This window comes from Montipora capricornis, chromosome 6 (genome assembly GCF_036669925.1).
Source record: "Montipora capricornis isolate CH-2021 chromosome 6, ASM3666992v2, whole genome shotgun sequence".
Classification (NCBI taxonomy): domain Eukaryota; kingdom Metazoa; phylum Cnidaria; class Anthozoa; order Scleractinia; family Acroporidae; genus Montipora; species Montipora capricornis.
In genome coordinates this window covers 70,498,999-70,524,047 of record NC_090888.1, presented here as the reverse complement: position 1 = coordinate 70,524,047, position 25,049 = coordinate 70,498,999, and the positions used below count along the sequence as shown (strand labels likewise).

The 25,049-nt window shown below is 40.1% G+C and overlaps 1 protein-coding gene and 2 pseudogenes across 1 annotated transcript in view; all 3 read left to right on the top strand.

The window, feature by feature from the left end:
- Positions 1-4,225, top strand: part of LOC138050809 (fatty-acid amide hydrolase 2-A-like) — a 30,087-nt gene extending 25,862 nt beyond the window's left edge. Inside the window, exon 3 of the mRNA XM_068897095.1 lies at positions 2,575-4,225. Coding sequence (XP_068753196.1) covers positions 2,575-3,515 — 941 coding nt within the window. The 3' untranslated portion in view covers positions 3,516-4,225. The remainder of the gene's footprint in view (positions 1-2,574) is intronic.
- A 6,977-nt stretch (positions 4,226-11,202) lies between these two features.
- On the top strand, positions 11,203-13,866 carry LOC138054372 (fatty-acid amide hydrolase 2-A pseudogene; annotated as a pseudogene).
- Positions 13,867-22,197: 8,331 nt separating this feature from the next.
- Positions 22,198-24,861, top strand: LOC138054370 (fatty-acid amide hydrolase 2-A pseudogene; annotated as a pseudogene).
- The last annotated feature ends 188 nt before the right edge of the window (positions 24,862-25,049 follow it).

The following is a 25,049-nucleotide window of genomic DNA, read 5'->3' as shown; positions in this document are numbered from 1 at the left end:
GGAATACCGGGAACAAATTCAGAGTGGTCAGAACGGGTCTTGAACCCGGGATCTCCGAGTCTCAAGGCAAGCGCCCTAACCACTCGGCCACACTGCCTACATCTCTATACACAGTCATTCCTAATAGCGAAGCTCTTCAAGCACTTAAACACTTTTTCGATCAACGCACTGTCAAAGAACCCAGCTCGGAAACGCTCCTCCGCCTTGCCGAACTAGTTTTAACGCTTAACTGTTTTTCATTCGCCGGCAACTATTACAAACAAATTAATGGTGTAGCGATGGGCACAAGAATGGGACCTAGCTATGCCAATCTTTTTGTAGGATATGTTGAACACCAATTTTTTAATCAGTACAACGGCCCCAAACCTGAACTCTACGGCCGCTACATCGACGACTACAGCGGCGCTATTTCATCCAGCAGAGAAGAACTCGATCAATTTATAACCTCCGTCAACTCTTTTCATCCGGCTCTTAAATATACCTGGGAAATTTCGGAAACTTCATTGGCTTTCCTAGATATCCAAGTTTCTATTAGAGGCAACGTGCTATGTACTAGTGTGCACTACAAACCTACTGATTCACACAGTTATTTATTGTATTCATCGTCACATCCATCACATGTCAAGAACTCAATTCCTTATTCTCAATTTCTTAGACTTCGACGTCTATGTAGTGATGACTCCGATTTTTCCAGCAAATCAGAGGAGATGTGCCAGTTCTTCGAAAAACGTGGCTATCCTGTCTCCGTGGTCAAAGCGGGCCATCGCGCCCAACAATTTGATCGACAGTCATCACTACAAACGTCACAAAAAGATAAGAATGACAGAATTCCATTCACCCTCACTTTCCATCCTCATAATCACGCAGTCAAAAGCATCATTCTGAGTAACTTTAAATTACTTCAAAATGATCCCGAGACTGGTAGAATCTTTTCGCAACCTCCACTTATTTCATTCAAACGCGACAAAAACGTAGGCAACTTTTTAGTTAGAAGCGGGCTCAAAACTAACGAGCAACCCGGCACTTTCAAATGCGCGCGCTCACGATGCAAAACTTGTCTTTTCATTGTTAACACTAGCAAGATATCGGGACCTAAGCGATCTGTTAAGATCACCGATCGTTTCACATGTACCTCCGCAAATGTCATTTATTGCATAACCTGTACGTTATGCAATAAATTATACATTGGTGAGACAGGTAGACGACTAGGTGACCGATTCCGCGAACACCTTCGCGATGTTGAGAAGAATGACAAAGATGCATCTAAGCCAGTCGCTCGCCATTTTAATCTGCCTGACCACTCCAAAAAACACATGGCTATCTGCGGCCTTTCCCTACATCTAGGTACGACGGAAAGTCGCAAGAATCTGGAACAAAAATTCATCTTTCAAATCGGCACCCTTAATCCTCACGGTATTAACGAACGCTTTTCATTTAACTAATATATTCCTATTTTTCACGTTGCCACGTTACCACCAATAGCGTAGCTCCTACTCTACTATAAAAACTACACGTAACCCATAATCTCTCGATTCGCTCTAACGAAGGGCTAACGCTCGAAAGGTCAGCTTTTAGAATCTCTGTACGGTGGCCAATTTACATTATCAACTCCGTTGATAAAACCAAATTTTTGTATACATGATTTGCCATAGTTTGCTTTTCGCTTTAAAAACCCTTTGTGAGGATACAAAAATGTCAGAGCGAAGGGCTAACGCTCGAAACGTCAGCTTTTAGAATCTCTGTACGGTAGTCAATTTACATTATCAACTCCGTTGATAAACCACATTTTTGTATACTACTTCCCTACCAACGCAGCACCACAGTGTCTTTAGAAACTACCCCCTTAGATCATTTGCGAGGATGTGGCTCGAATCGACTCAACGTAGGCGAATCGACTTGTTAGTGACATGACTTGTTTGCGAAACGTTCGCTTACACTTTGTGAAGCACTCATCGGCATGGAGCGACATAAGGCCACTCCTTAGAAGAATCAATCATAGGATATAGAATGCAGGGGCTTCAATTTTTAGCGGTCATACGGACCGAAGTGACTTAAGAGGACTGTTAGTAGGAAAATATGAGATTAACTTATATCCGCCGGGAAAGGAAAGGAACTTTATTTAAGTGTCTAGTAGATTTAGCACTGGAACACTAATTGGGGACACTGTAAAGTGAAATTAACAATTAACACAACAAGTCAAATGTTTTACCAAAAATAAGACAAACAGCAGTGATAAACATATTGAACTTGTTCATTTTGATTATGACTTGACGTTTCGTATGTGCTCTACATACATTTTCAAAAGTAACCGTTGTTTGTGTCTTATTTTTGATCAAACTACGATATCCCAAGTACAAAAGTATTTACGATAAAGTCAAATGTTGGTTTTTGAGGAGAGGGGAAACCGGAGTAGCCGGAGAAAACCTCTCGGTGCAGAGTAGAGGACCAACCGAAACTCAACCCACATATGACGCCGAGTCGAGGAATCGAACCTGGGCCACATTGGTGGCGGGTAATAATTTTTCCCCTTGTGGACGTTTGAGAACTTAACAATCAATTACCTTCTTCTTGCAGCTGGCAGTATACGCATTCCGGCACTTTTCAATGGAATATTTGGTCACAAACCCAGCGCTAGAGTTGTCCCCAATGAAGGACACATGCCAGGAGGTGATAGTGAGACCGTCAAGGATTTCCTTGTCGTCGGACCAATGTGTCGTTATGCCGACGATCTGGTTCCTATGCTGAAGGCCATGGCAGGCCCTAAAGCGTATGAACTGGGTTTGGATGAAAAAGTGGATCTGTCCCACCTAAAGGTCTACACTGTTCATGAATCACACTTCCCTCTTCTCACTAGTTCACTTGCCAATTCAGAATTGATGGAACGCCAAACTCAAGTTTGTTCCTTCCTGCAAGAGCGCTTTGGTGCTACAGTTCGAGATGCACCAATCGAATCGTTCCAATACTCTCCCTTTATTTGGCTCGCTATGTTGTTCCACAAGAACGCCAGTTCCCTCAGTGCACAGCTTCAGCAGAACGGTAAAACTACAGAAACAATACACCCAGTTGTGGAGATTTTCAAGTCTTTTCTGGGGCACTCAAAGTATCACTGGGCTACCATGACCATGCTTGGAATGGCGTCCCTTCACCAGTCTTTCCCGGGCGCATTGTCAAAGTTTGTCAAAAAAGGCACCCAGATGCGTGAGGAGATCCAGGATCTTCTTGGCAATGACGGCGTCTTGCTTTTGCCCTCATACCCGCATACAGCGCGGCCACATCAGAGATGTCTTCTTGCTCCATTGAATTTTAGTTTCTCCGGGATCTTTAACGTCATGAGTCTGCCAGTTACGCAGTGCCCCTTGGGTCTTGACAGAGACGGGCTTCCGCTTGGCATACAGATCGTTGCCGGAAGAAATAACGACAAGCTGTCACTTGCAGTTGCTAAGCAACTTGATCGCGAGTTTGGTGGATGGAGGAAATGGTGCCCGGGTAAATTGTCCGACCAGATGCCAAACTAGTTTGACGTGATTTGTTTTGCCTGACATCGTCACGGCACAGAATTTCGAGTTTCCTAAATGTTTAAATTATATATCATTGCGATCTTTTGAATGAGAAAATGTCTCAGATATTGGACTTATTCTGCCAGTGAAGAACTTTATATTTTGTCACTTTGGCCATACCTGTATCCCTTGCTCGCTACGTCCTCAGTTACCTGTGAAGGTAGTTATCCTAGAATCCCGAGCGAAATTTCTGGGATTGATGTTTTACCAGTTTCTGAAACGTTGTTATGGTGATTTTCGAATTCTTGTAGCAAAACGAGGGAGGTGTATTTTTGTGTTGAAGTTAAGGTTTTCGACACCGTTTGATTTTGCCAATGATATTGAAACATAAGAACAATAAGGCGTCCAAGAATTGTAAGCCTTTCTAGTCTTTTAAATTATTAATGGCGTTTTAAACGTTTGATAAAGGATTTGCACAAGTAAAGACGGCAATCGTCATCCTGGTTATAACACTACTTGAAAAGTGGTATGTATAAACCTGAAAACAGAAAAAACCGATTCCTTTTTTACTCATTTTGGGTGATCTTTGAACAATAGTCCAGTCGCAAACAAACCAAATTATTAAAGTAACTCAAGAGACAACAACTAGTACAATAGTATCATAATAGATAACTTCTTCTTTTTTACGACACTGAAGTGAATCTTTGTAAGACTCAAAGCATAAAGCTTTCTTTTCTCTTTCAAAATGATCGTCTTTTTGATGATTTTGTTGCAGCCGGCAGATCTTCATCTTTTTGGTTGATATATACTAAAACAGTGGAAAGCGTTGAAGCCGCGCTCTGATTGGCTACTCAAACTACGAATATCGTTTGCTATTCACATCGGAGCAACTCGCCTGGTGTCAGTTGCACTCGAAAATATTGCAATCGTTGCAGGAATAAATGAGCTAAATGATGTTTTCTCATTGTTTTAGTATATACCCTCCGGTTCGCGGCTCGGCAAATAGCCACAACTATTGTAGCCAACTTCACTCCAGTGAATAGTTGTTAACGAGCAGAGAATCTACTAGTTGACACCAACAGCTATTTGCATCCTTCCACTGGGAAGCTCTGGTTCGGCAATTAACCGCTTGTATTGCAATTTCATTATATATTTGAAAGAGCGATTTCCCTTTTTTGTTGTAAAATCCATGTGATTTTAGCTGTCGCATAATAGATGGCAGGTGGCAATCTTTTAATTTTATCAAAAAGGACCATTTCATCGTAAGTTTCTTATCTCCTTTATCGTGAAATTTTCAGTGTTTATTTACACGAACGCAGAACTCCGACACGTTAGTTTTGAAACGCTCTTTTGTTTATCAGTTGTCTTACAATATCTTTAATTGCTTGAAGACAGTTTTAATTTTAGGTTATAGAACGTGGCTATATCAATCTTTCTACAAACATTTTGTAGGTTTTAACGCTAATGTCAGGATACGGTTCTTTCCGTTAGGACAGGCGTAAAGAGCAGGAACATATTTACTCAGTTAACGCCCTAAGCATAATACACGTACTCTATTATAAAGAGGCAAACTCAATAGTAAAAATTATAAGTTATCCCACTATCATTGGAGCTGCTATCACAAGATATTTTGCTGCTGCTAGATTGTTGTTTTTTGCTACCTTTGGTGCGAGTCGTCGATCAAAGGAAGTCTTTTATTTCCTTATAGCTATGTAATACTAAAATTTGCGGAACTATCAAGTCTTGCGATATTTGATGAGACGGACATTGATTTGCGGACGAATCTGCTGGAATCAACAGGATTGATCATTGTTACCATTACCAAAGTATTTTATATAATCTATTTTAGTGTTTTTAAGATATGTTCAATTCAAGCGGAATCGTTACGATAGTTTTTTGATTGTTTTATTTATGCTAAGAGTTAAATATTATTATTATACATTGGTGTCACCAGCTCGATTTTGATTGGCTATAAGCACGGAGCTATTTCCTGCTTGCTCTGTGTCTGTTACGTCATACCTACAAACAATAGCTTTTATATATGTAGAATTGACGTCATACCTACAGACAATAGTTTTATGCATGCAGAAGTGACGTCACCTAACACACTAACCAGCAGTTTGATCAGTTTTGTCATGGCGGAGCTCAGCTCAGGAATATGCATAATAAAACAATTATTGAATTCCGTTTTCGCATGTTAGCGATAATTATCAAGGCCTCCGTTTGTATTATCCGCCTCAGCCTTCGGCTTCGGCAGATAACACAAACTTTGGCCTTGATAATTATCGCTAACATGCTCAACCTCATTTAATAATTGTTAATTGTTGTACCTCCCAACTCAAATACATTTTCCGATTGGAGGAGAACGTGTCACGTGTCAGATAGGTCAAAACTCACAAACTCCCTAGGGAAACAACGATTTGAACTTTCGACTCGCACGTGATCAGGACCTTTGAAACAGCGGCAAATTCCGTGTAAAAATCCGTGTATTGTTCTATTTTGAGTTGGGACGCCTTGCATCGGGGAATATTGAGGGTCTCGGGGAAACAAAACTCACTGTTTCCCTTGGGGCCAGTCATTAAGTGCTTATTGTTTCGGTCAATTAGCTCAAGTATCAATCATCGGATTTTTCAGTTGTCTGTTTCTTGCATCATTAGTTTACATCGTTTAGAGGTTTTCTACCTTTTAGTCTTAATTTCATAGTTAATCTAAGTAGTTCGTATTCTTTAATTAGCGCTTACAGTTCGAACCTTCGTCTACGTTTACGTCTACATTTGCTACGTCGACTACGTCTGCTATTACTTTGTCTACTGCGTGTATTACTAGTCCCTACGACTGCGATCTGTTACTTCGTAACTAGGTTACGAACATTGATTGAATTGTTGTACACGCGACGCTATTGTTATGAACTCTAAGGATCTGTTAGCCTCCGCGGAGAGAGAGATAGATAGAGAGAGAGAGAGAGAGAGAGAGAGAGAGAGAGAGAGAGAGAGAGAGAGAGAGAGAGAGAGAGAGAGAGAGAGAGACTGGTCGCAGACTAAGGATCTGTCATTAAATCTGCTTAATATTCTATAACGTGGAGTTCGAATCATCTATTGCCTTGCACCGTGCTACTCCCGTTTATTGTTGAGATTTGGATTATTCGCGACCTCCAGAATTTCAGAAATTACACGACAGAACTTTTTGACCGAGCGATTCCACAGGATAGCCAACATCAAGATACAAGTCGTATACCAAGAGAGTATGAGGTGAGGGAACGGGTCCCCCATACATTGGCCTCTTCCAATGATGGTTTTTTTTAAAATCTTATTTTAGCTACGCAGCTATTTTTAGAGAGGCACCTGATTGGCCAGTTGTAATGACGTAATTTAATTTTAAATATGCGCGGCATTGGGAACGAAAACTTAGAATAGCTTTGGGAAACTAAAAATAGATTTTTAAAAACTATGGTGGGGCATGGGAATCCCTTCTTTTACTTCTCTTTTTTCTCTCTTGCGTATACACATTTCATTTCGTTAAGTACTTTTGCACAAGTCTTAGTGAGACTCATCATGATTAGGGAACATTTCTAACAAAGACGGTCAAATTTTATCCTCAGGTTTCTAGCAGGGCAAAAGTGGTGCCCTAGAAGCTTGAAATTGCCAAAGCTGACTGACAACAATTAGATATATGTGCGACAAGTTCAGTTCATCTTTACTGAAATGTTAAATGATTTGACTGAAGCCAGGAGTTGTATTATAATAGCTGAAGTACAATTGTCCGGATGAGTGTTATCCTGAGAAGGCCTGTGTAGGTTGACCGTTGACTCAGTTTTCGATAATCTGAGCGAAAGTCATATTCAGAGTCAGTAGATGGTATAAACACTCTGGACGGTTGATGCGATTGGCGTTTGGTCATGTTGTAGTTCAGTAAAAAAATAATTCTATTCTCCTTCGAAAATTGAAATAATCAAATCAGATTCTATGGCTACAACACAAGGCATGTTTTTATAGAGGCCCAAAATTTTTTAACTGTTCTTCTGAAAATTATTAAATTATTAAGTATCTTTTCTCCATTAGAGATGATTAGTATAAAAATCTGAGAGACACCACTGTCCTGGCACGCGAAATGTTCTCTTCTGGTTCCCTTCCCCGTCTCAAAAACTAGCGTGATTAAGCTCCCTCATGACTGCTCATCAAAGGTGCTGCCCTTACGCATATACGTCACTCCATCGAACGAAGTTCCCCCAACGTCAATTTCAATGGAAAATATTCGAAGGCACTTACTAATCACTGATTACTCCTAGTCTACTTTTTAACGTGCAAATCGGTGATTTTCTATCAATCTTAGGAGATGCCTCGCTTAAAGTCATTTGCACTTGGATACAAAAAGTGCACTTGGAATCCTTTTAACACGGCGAATTCAATGACAACTGTGGTCCTTTGGGAACTGAACGCATTACTACTGCACCACCTCAAGGCTCCGGGGAACAAACTCATACAAATCTTTCTTTTTGTTCCTCAGCTCCTCGAAATCGATCATGCTCCTTGTTTTATATGAATTTTAATCCGTTGAAAATTGGTCTATTCATTTCATCTTAATCAACTATAAAGCCATACACTTAAAAAAAAATTTAATAGTTCGAAAGATTATCGCAAGCATGAAAAATCAAGGATATTGTCGGAATGGGAATGGAAACCATGACCTTGCGATAGCTGAGTTGTTAGTTCTTGCCAGTGATGTTGAAGTATAGGCCTGGCTATCGCTCGATCAAATTAATACGGCCTGATCAATTTAAGATTTTCCCGTCAATTTGAACAGAGAAACCGCACCAACTATCAAGCGGGATTTGCAGAAATACCTTTGATTGTATGGATAAAGACAAGTCCTCATTCTCGGTTGATAAGTAGCTAATATCACCTTGATTGATTTTCTTGTAGAATAGAATAGCCATAGAGTAAAGTCTTCACGAGCGTCAAATTAATTCATTTTCGTTTTGTCGGTTTTTGAAACACGCTTTTCGCAAAATTTCACGAGTATGTTGTTTAATATGTTATATATGCCATCAAACGTTATTTTTACATGTGATCGAATTCCTTTGTTCTTCTCGGGGGGAATATATTACATAATCGCCAAATCAACTGTTAGAAAAGTTGGGTGCAGCTTTGATTGTTTTAAAGGAAGAATCGAGATGATGAACAGCTAATTAAAATGCGAGAGGATTATGTCTTATATGCGTACAGCGTGCCTTGCATATTAATACACAATCCCCTCGCATTTTAGTTTGCTTTTCATGAGCAACAATTTTACAAATGTTTACTTGAAAATATTAAACTAGACGTTACAATTACTGAAGTTAAACTGAGCTGTGTTTTCTTGTGGTATGTTTGCTTCATTCCTCGCCTGAATTTCCGTGTCGGTCAAGCCCGAATTTTTTTTTTTTTTTGTAAAGAGGTTGGTTAAAAGATCCTGGCATGTGCGAAAATTGAAATTGTGAACTGCTTGTTAGTTGTCTGCACCCGCAAATAAAGATTCAAATTTGTTTTCCGAAAGCTCAATTGCAGTACCACTCGACATTGCCAGGCTGTTTCTAGCATCACTACGAACAATCAATTCGAAATGGGACTTGGAAAATTTAACATAATTAAAAAGCAGAGAACTTTGTTTAATGCCACGAGTGCCATCCTGGAATGTTGAAAACAAAAGAAAGGTGAACAAAAGAGGCACTTTCCTCAATTTTTTGTGGCACCCTTGTGGAAACCTCGCCAATGTGAAAATAACCCGTTTATCGGCCCTCAGCTCGGGATTGTAAGGAAGACCCGCTCTGACCACTCGTTGAATTTGTTCCTGGTCAGTCCCTGGTTCAACTTCCCAGCTGCACTTGTAAATAGCCAACTGGTTTGCCTCTGACCAGTTGGGATTCTTAACAGTTGTTGTTGTTCTGTTCCGTCATTTCGTTGATTGTGTTTCATTGGCCCTAAAAAGCCTCTATGGAGAGTGGTCAATTAAGTATGTATTGTACCCTGAGGTCAAGATAGCTAGATATTGGCCAAGTTCTTTTTTGCGTGTTTATCGTCTCGGTCCATAAACAGGCAAAAAAAGAACGAGGCCAATATCCAGCCATCTTGACCGAACAAGCTTGGTCAATAAAAGATTTATTATATGGGATAAAACACCAAAAAATGATCTTTGATCTTGCGGGACCAAGTGAGAAATCCCGGGTAGCCAATCACAGCCCGGGATTTGGTTCATCTTGCTCGTTCACGGAACTAGTCATATAAGAATGTATTGTATTGTCGCTTCAGGCCGATAACCCTCACTTTTAACAGAGAAAGAAAATGATACTGGATGGAAACATCGATTATTCAATAAACTGATGATATTCCAAACGCTATAGATGGCATGCCCTGTTTGCCTGCCACACGAAGAGAACGATTAACGCCATTATTTGATAATCTAATCGACGGCTATCAGGAAGGTGCCATAGCTCACTGGCCAAGAATAATATACTTTCTAACATGAAAATTGGTGATTTTCTATCAGTCTTGTCTCACTTTAAGTCATTTGCGACTGGATTACAAAAAGCATTTGAAATTCAACGACCTCAATGACGACTGCGGTCTTTTGGGAACGTAACTTTCTTCTACTCAGTGCAACTATATTTTCGATCTCTTGCGTTTCGCATAAATACGTCAATGAATTAACTTACTTTTTCTTGGGATCGAACATGTCATTGAATGACATACTTGGCACTTCTCTGTATTCGTTGAAGTTTGTTTCGTCGTTGATTCTTGAGAATTTTCAACTGATTTGCTTCGAAACTGAATATTTTCTCCTTACTTTGAACGCAACCTAAACTTGACTAGCGAGAAACCGAGGCACGGACATTTGGCAGACAGAATCGATCTTGATTTTTTGGCGAGGATAATGTTTTGGCTTACTGCTTACTGGCAAGGATAATCTACTTGTTCGGTACTTTTTAATATGCACATCCATGATTTTCTATCAGTCTTGAGATCATCTCACCCAAAGTCATTGCGCTTGGTAAATGAATTATGGCTATTTTCTCTTGGGATCGAACACATTAATATGCAACTATTTTTAGTCTTTTGTGTTTCGAATAACTATACCTAAGTGAATTATACGTGTAATAAAGTGGCTAATGCCGTTAAACAGTGCTCAATACACTTTTTAAGTGTAGAGCTTTGAATAAGAAGATATAACGAAGAGACAAAATTCTCTGTTACTCCGAATTTCGTGCTCACGCACTCATCTGGTGACTGCGTGAGCACGAAACTCGGAGTAACAGACAATTTTGTCTCTTCGTTATATCTTCTTACCTAAGTGAATTATATATTCCTCTTGGGATCAAACTCAATACCGTGACTGCAACTATTCAGTTTCGATCAGATTCTTTTGTGTTATGACTGAATAAAGGCGTAAGTGAATTACATTTATCATGTTTCTCATGGGATCGAAAATATGAAGATTATCTCAGTTGGTTGAATGAAATCGTTCCTGCACTTTGATTAGAAAGCATTGTTTTCGCCTTTTAATAAACTTATTTCTGGTTTCTCAATTTCGGTGAAAGACATGTGTTTACTCTTCTTCTTTGATATCTCTCTAGGGAAAACGAGGGCCCGTATAAACCATCAGTGTGAGAATTCACTTTTAAAAGCGTGTACTGCGTTGTTCAAACAACAAGACTTTAAATACTCGCACACAAATGGATGCGTTCAGGGAAGGTTTACCCTTTTTCTCCTTTGCAATGCAAGCAATAGAGTCACGGGTTGGATTTCTATGGGACAACTATTTTCGAGTTTCAGAATTTATTTACGGTAAAAAAAGGGAGTGCGTATCTAAGCCGGCAGACCCAACTTTAAATTTGCCTGGACATGTCATCTCTCAGAAGATAAAGGAGCGTAAGTTGAAATGCGAGGAAACAATCAAAGCTTTTATCAACCGGATTAACGAAGTGAACCCGTTACTGAACGCTGTGGTTGGCGATCGGTTCGCAGAAGCCATAGCAGAAGCAAGGTACATCGATCAAGTACTCGATTCTGACGAGCCAGAATACGATGAGGAAAAAACTTCTTTGTTAATAAAACCTTTGTTGGGAGTTCCAGTAACCGTGAAAGAATCGCTCGCATGCAAGGGATTACCACATTCAGCTGGACTGGTGGATAGAAGAGATGCGATTGCCACGGAAGACGCGATAGTTGTTAAGAATCTCCGTGAGGCTGGCGCTATCCCCATCGCCGTTACAAACTGCAGTGAGCTGTGTATGTGGTTTGAGACAGACAATGTCCTGTATGGAAGGACAAACAATCCATACGATATATCTAAGATGGCAGGGGGAAGTTCAGGCGGAGAAGGATCCATCATTTCCGCTGCTGGTTCCGTTTGTGGTGTTGGCTCTGACCTGGGTAAGATACAAATTCATGCTGGAATATCGTAATAAATCGATAAAACAATAATGCGGTAGATAATTATTGCTTGTAAAATTGTGATACCATGATTTGCCATAGTTTGCTTTTCGCTTTAAAAACCCTTTTTGAGGATACAAAAATGTCAGAGGGAAGGGCTAACCCTCGAAACGTCAGCTTTTAGAATCTCTGTACGGTAGTCAATTACATTATCAACTCCGTTGATAAACCACATTTTTGTATACTACTTCCCCACCGACGCAGCACCACAGTGTCTTTAGAAACTACCCCCTTAGATCATTTGTGAGGATGTGGCTCGAATCGAGTCAACGTAGGCGAATCGACTTGTTAGTGACATGACTTGTTTGCGAAACGTTCGCTTACACTTTGTGAAGCATTCATCGGCATGGAGCGACATAAGGCCACTCCTTAGAAGAAGCAATCATAGTATATAGAATGCAGAGGCTTTAATTTTTAGCGGTCATACGGACCGAAGTGACTTAAGAGGACTGTTAGTAGGAAAATATGAGATTAACTTATATCCGCCGGGAAAGGAAAGGAACTTTATTTAAGTGTCTAGTAGATTTAGCACTGGAACCCTAATTGGGGACACTGTAAAGTGAAATTAACAATTATCACAACAAGTCAAATATTTTACCAAAAATAAGACAAACAGCAGTGATAAACATATTGAGCTTGTTCATTTTGATTATGACTTGACGTTTCGTATGTGCTCTACATACATTTTCAAAAGTAACCGTTGTTTGTGTCTTATTTTTGATTAAACTACGATGTCCCAAGTACAAAAGTATTTACGATAAAGTCAAATGTTGGTTTTTGAGGAGAGGGGAAACCGGAGTAGCCGGAGAAAACCTCTCGGTGCAGAGTAGAGAACCAACAAACTCAACCCACATATGACGCCGAGTCGAGGAATCGAACCTGGGCCACATTGGTGACGGGTAATCATTTTTACCCTTGTGGACGTTTGAGAACTTAACAACCAATCACTTTCTTCTTTCAGCTGGCAGTATACGCATTCCGGCACTTTTCAATGGAATATTTGGTCACAAACCCAGCGCTAGAGTTGTCCCCAATGAAGGACACATGCCAGGAGGTGATAGTGAGACCGTCAAGGATTTCCTTGTCGTCGGACCAATGTGTCGTTATGCCGACGATCTGGTTCCTATGCTGAAGGCCATGGCAGGCCCTAAAGCGTATGAACTGGGTTTGGATGAAAAAGTGGATCTGTCCCACCTAAAGGTCTACACTGTTCATGAATCACACTTCCCTCTTCTTACTAGTTCACTTGCCAATTCAGAATTGATGGAACGCCAAACTCAAGTTTGTTCCTTCCTGCAAGAGCGCTTTGGTGCTACAGTTCGAGATGCACGAATCGAATCGTTCCAATACTCTCCCTTTATTTGGCTCGCTATGTTGTTCCACAAGAACGCCAGTTCCCTCAGTGCACAGCTTCAGCAGAACAGTAAAACTACAGAAACAATACACCCAGTTGTGGAGATTTTTAAGTCTTTTCTGGGACACTCAAAGTATCACTGGGCTACCATGACCATGCTTGGAATGGCGTCCCTTCACCAGTCCTTCCCGGGCGCATTGTCAAAGTTTGTCAAAAAAGGCACCCAGATGCGTGAGGAGATTCAGGATCTTCTTGGCAATGACGGCGTCTTGCTTTTGCCCTCATACCCGCATACAGCGCGGCCACATCAGAGATGTCTTCTTGCTCCACTGAATTTTAGTTTCTCCGGGATCTTTAACGTCATGAATCTGCCAGTTACGCAGTGCCCCTTGGGTCTTGACAGAGACGGGCTTCCGCTTGGCATACAGATCGTTGCCGGAAGAAATAACGACAAGCTGTCACTTGCAGTTGCTAAGCAACTTGATCGCGAGTTTGGTGGATGGAGGAAGTGGTGCCCGGGTAAATTGTCCGACCAGATGCCAAACTAGTTTGACGTGATTTGTTTTGCGTGACATCGTCACGGCACAGAATTTCGAGTTTCCTAAATGTTTAAATTATATATCATTGCGATCTTTTGAATGAGAAAATGTCTCAGATATTGGATATTCTGCCATACCTGTATCCCTTGCTCGCTACGTCCTCAGTTACCTGTGAAGGTAGTTATCCTAGAATCCCGAGCGAGATTTCTGGGATTGATGTTTTACCAGTTTCTGAAACGTTGTTATGGTGATTTTCGAATTCTTGTAGCAAAACGAGGGAGGTGTATTTTTGTGTTGAAGTTAAGGTTTTCGACACCGTTTGATTTTGCCAATGGTATTGAAACATAAGAACAATAAGGCGTCCAAGAATTGTAAGCCTTTCTAGTGTTTTAAATTATTAATGGCCTTTTAAACGTTTGATAAAGGATTTGCAAAAGTAAAGACGGCAATCGTCATCCTGGTTATAACACTACTTGAAAAGTGGTATGTATAAACCTGAAAACAGAAAAAACCGACTCCTTTTTTACTCATATTGGGTGATCTTTGAACAATAGTCCAGTCGCAAACAAACCAAATTATTAAAGTAACCCAAGAGACAACAACTAGTACAATAGTATCATAAAAGATAACTTCTTCTTTTTTACGACACTGAAGTGAATCTTTGTAAGACTCAAAGCATAAAGCTTTCTTTTCTGTTTCAAAATGATCGTCTTTTTGATGATTTTGTTGCAGCCGGCAGATCTTCATCTTTTTGGTTGATATATACTAAAACAGTGGAAAGCGTTGAAGCCGCGCTCTGATTGGCTACTCAAACTACAAATATCGTTTGCTATTCACATCGGAGCAACTCGCCTGGTGTCAGTTGCACTCGAAAATATTGCAATCGTTGCAGGAATAAATGAGCTAAATGATGTTTTCTCATTGTTTTAGTATATACCCTCCGGTTCGCGGCTCGGCAAATAGCCACAACTATTGTAGCCAACTTCACTCCAGTGAATAGTTGTTAACGAGCAGAGAATCTACTAGTTGACACCAACAGCTATTTGCATCCTTCCACTGGGAAGCTCTGGTTCGGCAATTAACCGCTTGTATTGCAATTTCATTATATATTTGAAAGAGCGATTTCCCTTTTTTGTTGTAAAATCCATGTGATTTTAGCTGTCGCATAATAGAGGGCAGGTGGCAATCTTTTAATTTTATCAAAAAGGACCATTTCATCGTAAGTTTCTTATCTCCTTTATCGTGAAATTTTCAGTGTTTATTTACACGAACGCAGAACTCCGACACGTTAGTTTTGAAACGCTCTTTTGTTTATCAGTGGTCTTACAATATCTTTATTTGCTTGAAGACAGTTTTAATTTTAGGTTATAGAACGTGGCTATATCAATCTTTCTACAAACATTTTGTAGGTTTTAACGCTAATGTCAGGATACGGTTCTTTCCGTTAGGACAGGCGTAAAGAGCAGGAACATATTTACTCAGTTAACGCCCTAAGCATAATACACGTACTCTATTATAAAGAGGCAAACTCAATAGTAAAAATTATAAGTTATCCCACTATCATTGGAGCTGCTATCACAAGATATTTTGCTGCTGCTAGATTGTTGTTTTTTGCTACCTTTGGTGCGAGTCGTCGATCAAAGGTAGTCTTTTATTTCCTTATAGCTATGTAATACTAAAATTCGCGGAACTATCAAGTCTTGCGATATTTCATGAGACGGACATTGATTTGCGGACGAATCTGCTGAAATCAACAGGATTGATCATTGTTACCATTACCAAAGTATTTTATATAATCTATTTTAGTGTTTTTAAGATATGTTCTGTTCAAGCGGAATCGTTACGATAGTTTTTTGATTGTTTTATTTATGCTTAGAGTTAAATGTTATTATTATACATTGGTGTCACCAGCTCGATTTTGATTGGCTATAAGCACGGAGCTAATTGTTGCTTGCTCTGTTTCTCTTACGTCATACCTACAAACAATAGCTTTTATATATGTAGAATTGACGTCATACCTACAGACAATAGTTTTATGCATGCAGAAGTGACGTCACCTAACACACTAACCAGCAGTTTGATCAGTTTTGTCATGGCGGAGCTTAGCTCAGGAATATGCATAATAAAACAATTATTGAATTCCGTTTTCGTATGTTAGCCATAATTATCAAGGCCTCAGTTTGTGTTATCCGCCTCAGCCTTCGGCTTCGGCAGATAACACAAACTTTGGCCTTGATAATTATCGCTAACATGCTCAACCTCATCCAATAATTGTTAATTGTTATACCTCCCAACTCAAATACATTTTCCCATTGGAGGAGAACGTGTGACGTGTCATATGGGTCAAAACTCACAAACTCCCTAGGGAAACAATGATTTGAACTTTCGACTCGCACGTGATCAGGTCGTGTACCTTTGAAACAGCGGCAAATTCCGTGTAAAAATCCGTGTATTGTTCTATTTTGAGTTGGGACGCCTCGCATCGGGGAATATTGAGGGTCTTAGGGAAACAAAACTCACTGTTTCCCTTGGGGCCAGTCATTAAGTGCTTATTGTTTCGGTCAATTAGCTCAAGTATCAATCATCGGATTTTCCAGTTGTCTGTTTCTTGCATCATTAGTTTACATCGTTTAGAGGTTTTCTACCTTTTAGTCTTAATTTCATAGTTAATTTAAGTATTTCGTATTCTTTAATTAGCGCTTACAGTTCGAACCTTCGTCTACGTTTACGTCTACATTTGCTACGTCGACTACGTCTGCTATTACGACTGCGATCTGTTACTTCCTAACTAGGTTACGAACATTGATTGAATTGTTGTACACGCGGCCCTCCGCGGAGAGAGAGAGAGAGAGAGAGAGAGAGAGAGAGAGAGAGAGAGAGAGAGAGAGAGAGAGAGAGAGGGAGACTGGTCGCAGACTAAGGATCTGTCATTAAATCTGCTTAATATTCTATAACGTGGAGTTCGAATCATCTATCGCCTCGCACCGTGCTACCCCTGTTTTTTGTTGAGATTGGGATTATTCGCGACCTCCAGAATTTCAGCAATTACACGACAGAACTTTTTGACCGAGCGATTCCACAGGATAGCCAACATCAAGATACAAGTCGTATACCAAGAGAGGATGAGGTGAGGGAACGGATCCCCCATACATTGGCCTCTTCCAATGATGGTTTTTTTTAAAATCTTATTTTAGCTACGCAGCTATTTTTAGAGAGGCACCTGATTGGCCAGTTGTAATGACGTAATTTAATTTTAAATATGCGCGGCATTGGGAACGAAAACTTAGAATAGCTTTGGGAAACTAAAAATAGATTTTTAAAAACTATGGTGGGGCATGGGAATCCGTTCTTTTTTCTCTCTTGCATATACACATTTCATTTCGTTAAGTACTTTTGCACAAGTCTTAGTGAGAATCATCATGATTAGGGAACATTTCTAACAAAGACGGTCAAATTTTATCCTCAGGTTTCTAGTAGGGCAAAAGTGGTGCCCTAGAAGCTTGAAATTGCCAAAGCCGACTGACAACAATTAGATATATGTGCGACAAGTTCAGTTCATCTTTACTGAAATGTTAAATGGTTTGACTGAAGCCAGGAGTCGTATTATAATAGCTGAAGTACAATTGTCCGGGTGAGTGTTATCCTGAGAAGGCCTGTGTAGGTTGACCGTTGACTCAGTTTTCGATAATCTGAGCGAAAGTCATATTCAGAGTCAGTAGATAGTATAAACACTCTGGTCGGTTGATGTGATTGGCGTTTGGTCATGTTGTAGTTCAGTAAAAAAATAATTCTATTCTCCTTCGAAAATTGAAATAATCAAATTTATGGCTACAACACAAGGCATGTTTTTATCGAGGCCCAAATTTTTTAACTGTTCTTCTGAGAATTATTAAATTATTAAGTATCTTTTCTCCATTAGAGATGATAAGTATAAAAATCTGGGAGACACCACTGTCCTGGCACGCGAAATGGTCTCTTCTGGTTCCCTTCCGCGTCTCAAAAACTAGTGTGATTAAGCTCCCTCATGACTGCTCATCAAAGGTGCTGCCCTTACGCATATACGTCACTCCATCGAACAAAGTTCCCCCAACGTCAATTTCAATGGAAAATATTTGAAGGCACTTACTAATCACTGATTACTCCTAGTCTACTTTTTAATGTGGAAATCGGTGATTTTCTATCAGTCTTAGGAGATGTCTCGCTTAAAGTCATTTGCACTTGGATGACAAAAAGTGCACTTGAAATCCTTTTAACACGGCGAATTCAACGACAACTGTGATCCTTTGGGAACTGAACTCATTACTACTGCATCTTTTTCGATCTTTTGTGTTTCACATAAGGACATAAGTGAATTATGTCTATTTTCTCTCGGTTAAAAACTCTTTACTGCTGCAACATTATTCTTTTCGATCTTTCGTGTTTCGAATTAATCTATCTTTTCTTGGGATCAAACATAAAGAGGTTACTTGAGTTGACTGAATCCTCGGCACTTCTTTGTGTTCGTTGACCTTCGTTGATTCGTGATCTGAGAAACTTGACAGCATTTACCTTATCATTTGTCTCGAAACTAAATAGATTTTTTAAGTTAATGGCAATAAAGTTACCGATGAGCGCTCGCATCAAGGGACATGATCAATTGCGCACTTTTCGTCGCATTAAAATTCAGCTTTGGACAACTGAAGGCACCACCTCAAGGCTCCGGGGAACAAACTCATACAAATATTTCTTTTTGTTCCTCAGCTCCTCGAAATCGATCATGCTCCTTGTTTTATATGAATTTTAATCCGTTGAAAATTGGTCTATTCACACTGTATTCATTTCATCTTAATCAACTATGAAGCCATACAATTAAAAGAATTTAATTGTTCGAAAGATTATCGCAAGCATGAAAAATCAAGGATATTGTCGGAATGGGAATGGAAACCATGACCTTGCGATAGCTGAGTTGTTAGTTCTTGCCAGTGATGTTTAAGTATACTGAGGCCTGGCTATCGCTCGATCAAATTAATACGGCCTGATCAATTTAAGATTTTCCCGTCAATTTGAACAGACAAACCGCACCAACTATCAAGCGGGATTTGCACAGGGGCAGCCAACGTCAATTTTCGGAAAATATCTGTTCGGAAGACGATTTGAGATCTAGAATTTTCGGAACATTTGTTGTAAAATTCCTTGCTTGCCTGCCTCCCCTATGATTTTCGAACATCTAAAACATGGTATAATTGCCCATTTTTAACGGATTTTTACCCTAAAAAGGTCACCTAGAATTTTCCGGAGACTTTTTTCTGGCTGAAATTTTCGAAAAGGTAAATTTTGATCCCTCTAATTTTCGGATCACTAGACTTTCAGCTAGGAAATCCGAACAGATGAAAAATTTTTAGGGGTTAAAAATATGCCTATATCTACCGTTTTAGTAGTAAATACGTTTAACAATGCTATTTTTAAGTTGCTTCGAACTATATTCCCGTTGGGTGCCCCTGTTTGCAGAAATACCTTTGATTGTATGGATAAAGACAAGTCCTCATTCTCGGTTGATAAGTAGCTAAAATCACCTTGATTGATTTTCTTGTAGAATAGAATAGCCATAGAGTAAAGTCTTCACGAGCGTCAAATTAATTCATTTTCGTTTTGTGGGTTTTTGAAACACGCTTTTCGCAAAAGTTCACGAGTATGTTGTTTAATATGTTATATATGCCATCAAACGTTATTTTTACATGTGATCGAATTCCTTTGTTCTTCTCGGGGGAATATATTACATAATCCCCAAATCAACTGTTAGAAAAGTTGGGTGCAGCTTTGGTTGTTTTAAAGGAAGAATGGGGATGATGAACAGCTAATTAAAATGCGAGAGGATTATGCCTTATATGCGTACAGCGTGCATATTAATACACAATCCCCTCGCATTTTAGTTTGCTTTTCATGAGCAACAATTTTACAAATGTTTACTTGGAAATATTAAACTAGACGTTACAATTACTGAAATTAAACTGAGCTGTGTTTTCTTGTGGTTGGTTTGCTTCATTCCTCGCCTGAATTTCCGTGTCGGTCAAGCCCGAATTTTTTTTTATTTGTAAAGAGGTCGGTTAAAAGATCCTCGGTGCGAAAATTGAAATTGTGAACTGCTTGTTAGTTGTCTGCACCCGCAAATAAAGATTCAAATTTGTTTTCCGAAAGCTCAATTGCAGTACCACTCGACATTGCCAGGCTGTTTCTAGCATCACTACGACCAATCAATTCGAAATGCGACTTGGAAAATTTAACATAATTAAAAAGCCGAGAACTTTGTTTAATGCCACGAGTGCCATCATGGAATGTTGAAAACAAAAGAAAGGTGAACAAAAGAGGCATTTTCTTCAATTTTGTTTGGCACCCTTGTGGAAACCTCGCCAATGTGAAATTAACCCGTTTATCGGCCCTCAGCTCGGGATTATAAGGAAGACCCGCTCTGACCACTCGTTGAATTTGTTCCTGGTCAGTCCCTGGTTCAACTTCCCAGCTGCACTTGTAAATAGCCAACTGGTTTGCCTCTGACCAGTTGGGATTCTTAACAGTTGTTGTTGTTCTGTTCCGTTATTTCGTTGATTTTGTTTCATTGGCCCTGAAAAGCCTCTATGGAGAGTGGTCAATTAAGTATGTATTGTACCCTGAGGTCAAGATAGCTAGATATTGGCCAAGTTCTTTTTTGCGTGTTTATCGTCTCGGTCCATAAACAGGCAAAAAAAGAACGAGGCCAATATCCAGCCATCTTGACAAGCTTGGTCAATAAAAGGTTTATTATATGGGATAAAACACCAAAAAATGATCTTTGATCTTGCGGGACCAAGTGAGAAATCCCGGGTAGCCAATCACAGCCCGGGATTTGGTTCATCTTGCTCTTTCACGGAACTAGTCATATAAGAATGTATTGTATTGTCGCTTCAGGCCGATAACCCTCACTTTTAACAGAGAAAGAAAATGATACTGGATGGAAACATCGATTATTCAATAAACTGATGATATTCCAAACGCTATAGATGGTATGCCCTGTTTGCCTGCCACACGAAGAGAACGATTAACGCCATTATTTGATAATCTAATCGACGGCTATCAGGAAGGTGCCATAGCTCACTGGCCAAGGATAATATACTTTCTAACATGAAAATTGGTGATTTCCTATCAGTCTTGTCTCACTTTAAGTCATTTGCGACTGGATTACAAAAAGCATTTGAAATTCAACGACCTCAATGACGACTGCGGTCTTTTGGGAACGTAACTTTCTTCTACTCAGTGCAACTATATTTTCGATCTCTTGCGTTTCGCATAAATACGTCAATGAATTAACTTATTTTCTCTTGGGATCGAACATGTCATTGAATGACATACTTGGCACTTCTCTGTATTCGTTGAAGTTTGTTTCGTCGTTGATTCTTGAGAATTTTCAACTGATTTGTTTCGAAACTGAATATTTTCTCCTTACTTTGAACGCAACCTAAACTTGACTAGCGAGAAACCGAGGCACGGACATTTGGCAGACAGAATCGATCTTGATTTTTTGGCGAGGATAATGTTTTGGCTTACTGCTTACTGGCAAGGATAATCTACTTGTTCGATACTTTTTACTATGCACATCCATGATTTTCTATCAGTCTTGAGATCATCTCACCCAAAGTCATTGCGCTTGGTAAATGAATTATGGCTATTTTCTCTTGGGATCGAACACATTAATATGCAACTATTTTTAGTCTTTTGTGTTTCGAATAACTATACCTAAGTGAATTATACGTGTAAGAAAGTGGCTAATGCCGTTAAACAGTGCTCAATACACTTTTTAAGTGTAGAGCTTTGAATAAGAAGATATAACGAAGAGACAAAATTCTCTGTTACTCCGAATTTCGTGCTCACGCACTCATCCGATGAGTGCGTGAGCACGAAACTCGGAGGAACAGAGAATTTTGTCTCTTCGTTTTATCTTCTTACCTAAGTGAATTATATATTCCTCTTGGGATCAAACTCAATACCGTGACTGCAACTATTCAATTTCGATCAGATTCTTTTGTGTTTTGACTGAATAAAGGCGTAAGTGAATTACATTTATCATGTTTCTCTTGGGATCGAAAATATGAAGATTATCTCAGTTGGTTGAATGAAATCGTTCCTGCACTTTGATTAGAAAGCATTGTTTTCGCCTTTTAATAAACTTATTTCTGGTTTCTCAATTTCGGTGAAAGACATGTGTTTACTCTTCTTCTTTGATATCTCTCTAGGGAAAACGAGGGCCCGTATAAACCATCAGTGTGAGAATTCACTTTTAAAAGCATGTACTGCGTTGTTCAAACAACAAGACTTTAAATACTCCCACACAAATGGATGCGTTCAGGGAAGGTTTACCCATTTTCTCCTTTGCAATGCAAGCAATAGAGTCACGGGTTGGATTTCTATGGGACAACTATTTTCGAGTTTCAGAATTTCTTTACGGTAAAAAAAGGGAGTGCGTATCCAAGCCGGCAGACCCAACTTTAAATTTGCCTGGACATGTCATCTCTCAGAAGATAAAGGAGCGTAAGTTGAAATGCGAGGAAACAATCAAAGCTTTTATCACCCGGATTAACGAAGTGAACCCGTTACTGAACGCTGTGGTTGGCGATCGGTTCGCAGAAGCCATAGCAGAAGCAAGGTACATCGATCAAGTACTCGATTCTGACGAGCCAGAATACGATGAGGAAAAAACTTCTTTGTTAATAAAACCTTTGTTGGGAGTTCCAGTAACCGTGAAAGAATCGCTCGCATGCAAGGGATTACCACATTCAGCTGGACTGGTGGATCGAAGAGATGCGATTGCCACGGAAGACGCGATAGTTGTTAAGAATCTCCGTGAGGCTGGCGCTATCCCCATCGCCGTTACAAACTGCAGTGAGCTGTGTATGTGGTTTGAGACAGACAATGTCCTGTATGGAAGGACAAACAATCCATACGATATATCTAAGATGGCAGGGGGAAGTTCAGGCGGAGAAGGATCCATCATTTCCGCTGCTGGTTCCGTTTGTGGTGTTGGCTCTGACCTGGGTAAGATACAAATTCATGCTGGAATATCGTAATAAATCGATAAAACAATAATGCGGTAGATAATTATTGCTTGTAAAATTGTGATACCATGATTTGCCATAGTTTGCTTTTCGCTTTAAAAACCCTTTTTGAGGATACAAAAATGTCAGAGGGAAGGGCTAACCCTCGAAACGTCAGCTTTTAGAATCTCTGTACGGTAGTCAATTACATTATCAACTCCGTTGATAAACCACATTTTTGTATACTACTTCCCCACCGACGCAGCACCACAGTATCTTTAGAAACTACCCCCTTAGATCATTTGCGAGGATGTGGCTCGAATCGAGTCAACGTAGGCGAATCGACTTGTTAGTGACATGACTTGTTTGCGAAACGTTCGCTTACACTTTGTGAAGCATTCATCGGCATGGAGCGACATAAGGCCACTCCTTAGAAGAAGCAATCATAGTATATAGAATGCAGAGGCTTTAATTTTTAGCGGTCATACGGACCGAAGTGACTTAAGAGGACTGTTAGTAGGAAAATATGAGATTAACTTATATCCGCCGGGAAAGGAAAGGAACTTTATTTAAGTGTCTAGTAGATTTAGCACTGGAACCCTAATTGGGGACACTGTAAAGTGAAATTAACAATTATCACAACAAGTCAAATATTTTACCAAAAATAAGACAAACAGCAGTGATAAACATATTGAACTTGTTCATTTTGATTATGACTTGACGGTTCGTATGTGCTCTACATACATTTTCAAAAGTAACCGTTGTTTGTGTCTTATTTTTGATTAAACTACGATGTCCCAAGTACAAAAGTATTTACGATAAAGTCAAATGTTGGTTTTTGAGGAGAGGGGAAACCGGAGTAGCCGGAGAAAACCTCTCGGTGCAGAGTAGAGAACCAACAAACTCAACCCACATATGACGCCGAGTCGAGGAATCGAACCTGGGCCACATTGGTGACGGGTAATCATTTTTACCCTTGTGGACGTTTGAGAACTTAACAACCAATCACTTTATTCTTTCAGCTGGCAGTATACGCATTCCGGCACTTTTCAATGGAATATTTGGTCACAAACCCAGCGCTAGAGTTGTCCCCAATGAAGGACACATGCCAGGAGGTGATAGTGAGACCGTCAAGGATTTCCTTGTCGTCGGACCAATGTGTCGTTATGCCGACGATCTGGTTCCTATGCTGAAGGCCATGGCAGGCCCTAAAGCGTATGAACTGGGTTTGGATGAAAAAGTGGATCTGTCCCACCTAAAGGTCTACACTGTTCATGAATCACACTTCCCTCTTCTTACTAGTTCACTTGCCAATTCAGAATTGATGGAACGCCAAACTCAAGTTTGTTCCTTCCTGCAAGAGCGCTTTGGTGCTACAGTTCGAGATGCACGAATCGAATCGTTCCAATACTCTCCCTTTATTTGGCTCGCTATGTTGTTCCACAAGAACGCCAGTTCCCTCAGTGCACAGCTTCAGCAGAACAGTAAAACTACAGAAACAATACACCCAGTTGTGGAGATTTTTAAGTCTTTTCTGGGACACTCAAAGTATCACTGGGCTACCATGACCATGCTTGGAATGGCGTCCCTTCACCAGTCCTTCCCGGGCGCATTGTCAAAGTTTGTCAAAAAAGGCACCCAGATGCGTGAGGAGATTCAGGATCTTCTTGGCAATGACGGCGTCTTGCTTTTGCCCTCATACCCGCATACAGCGCGGCCACATCAGAGATGTCTTCTTGCTCCACTGAATTTTAGTTTCTCCGGGATCTTTAACGTCATGAATCTGCCAGTTACGCAGTGCCCCTTGGGTCTTGACAGAGACGGGCTTCCGCTTGGCATACAGATCGTTGCCGGAAGAAATAACGACAAGCTGTCACTTGCAGTTGCTAAGCAACTTGATCGCGAGTTTGGTGGATGGAGGAAGTGGTGCCCGGGTAAATTGTCCGACCAGATGCCAAACTAGTTTGACGTGATTTGTTTTGCGTGACATCGTCACGGCACAGAATTTCGAGTTTCCTAAATGTTTAAATTATATATCATTGCGATCTTTTGAATGAGAAAATGTCTCAGATATTGGATATTCTGCCATACCTGTATCCCTTGCTCGCTACGTCCTCAGTTACCTGTGAAGGTAGTTATCCTAGAATCCCGAG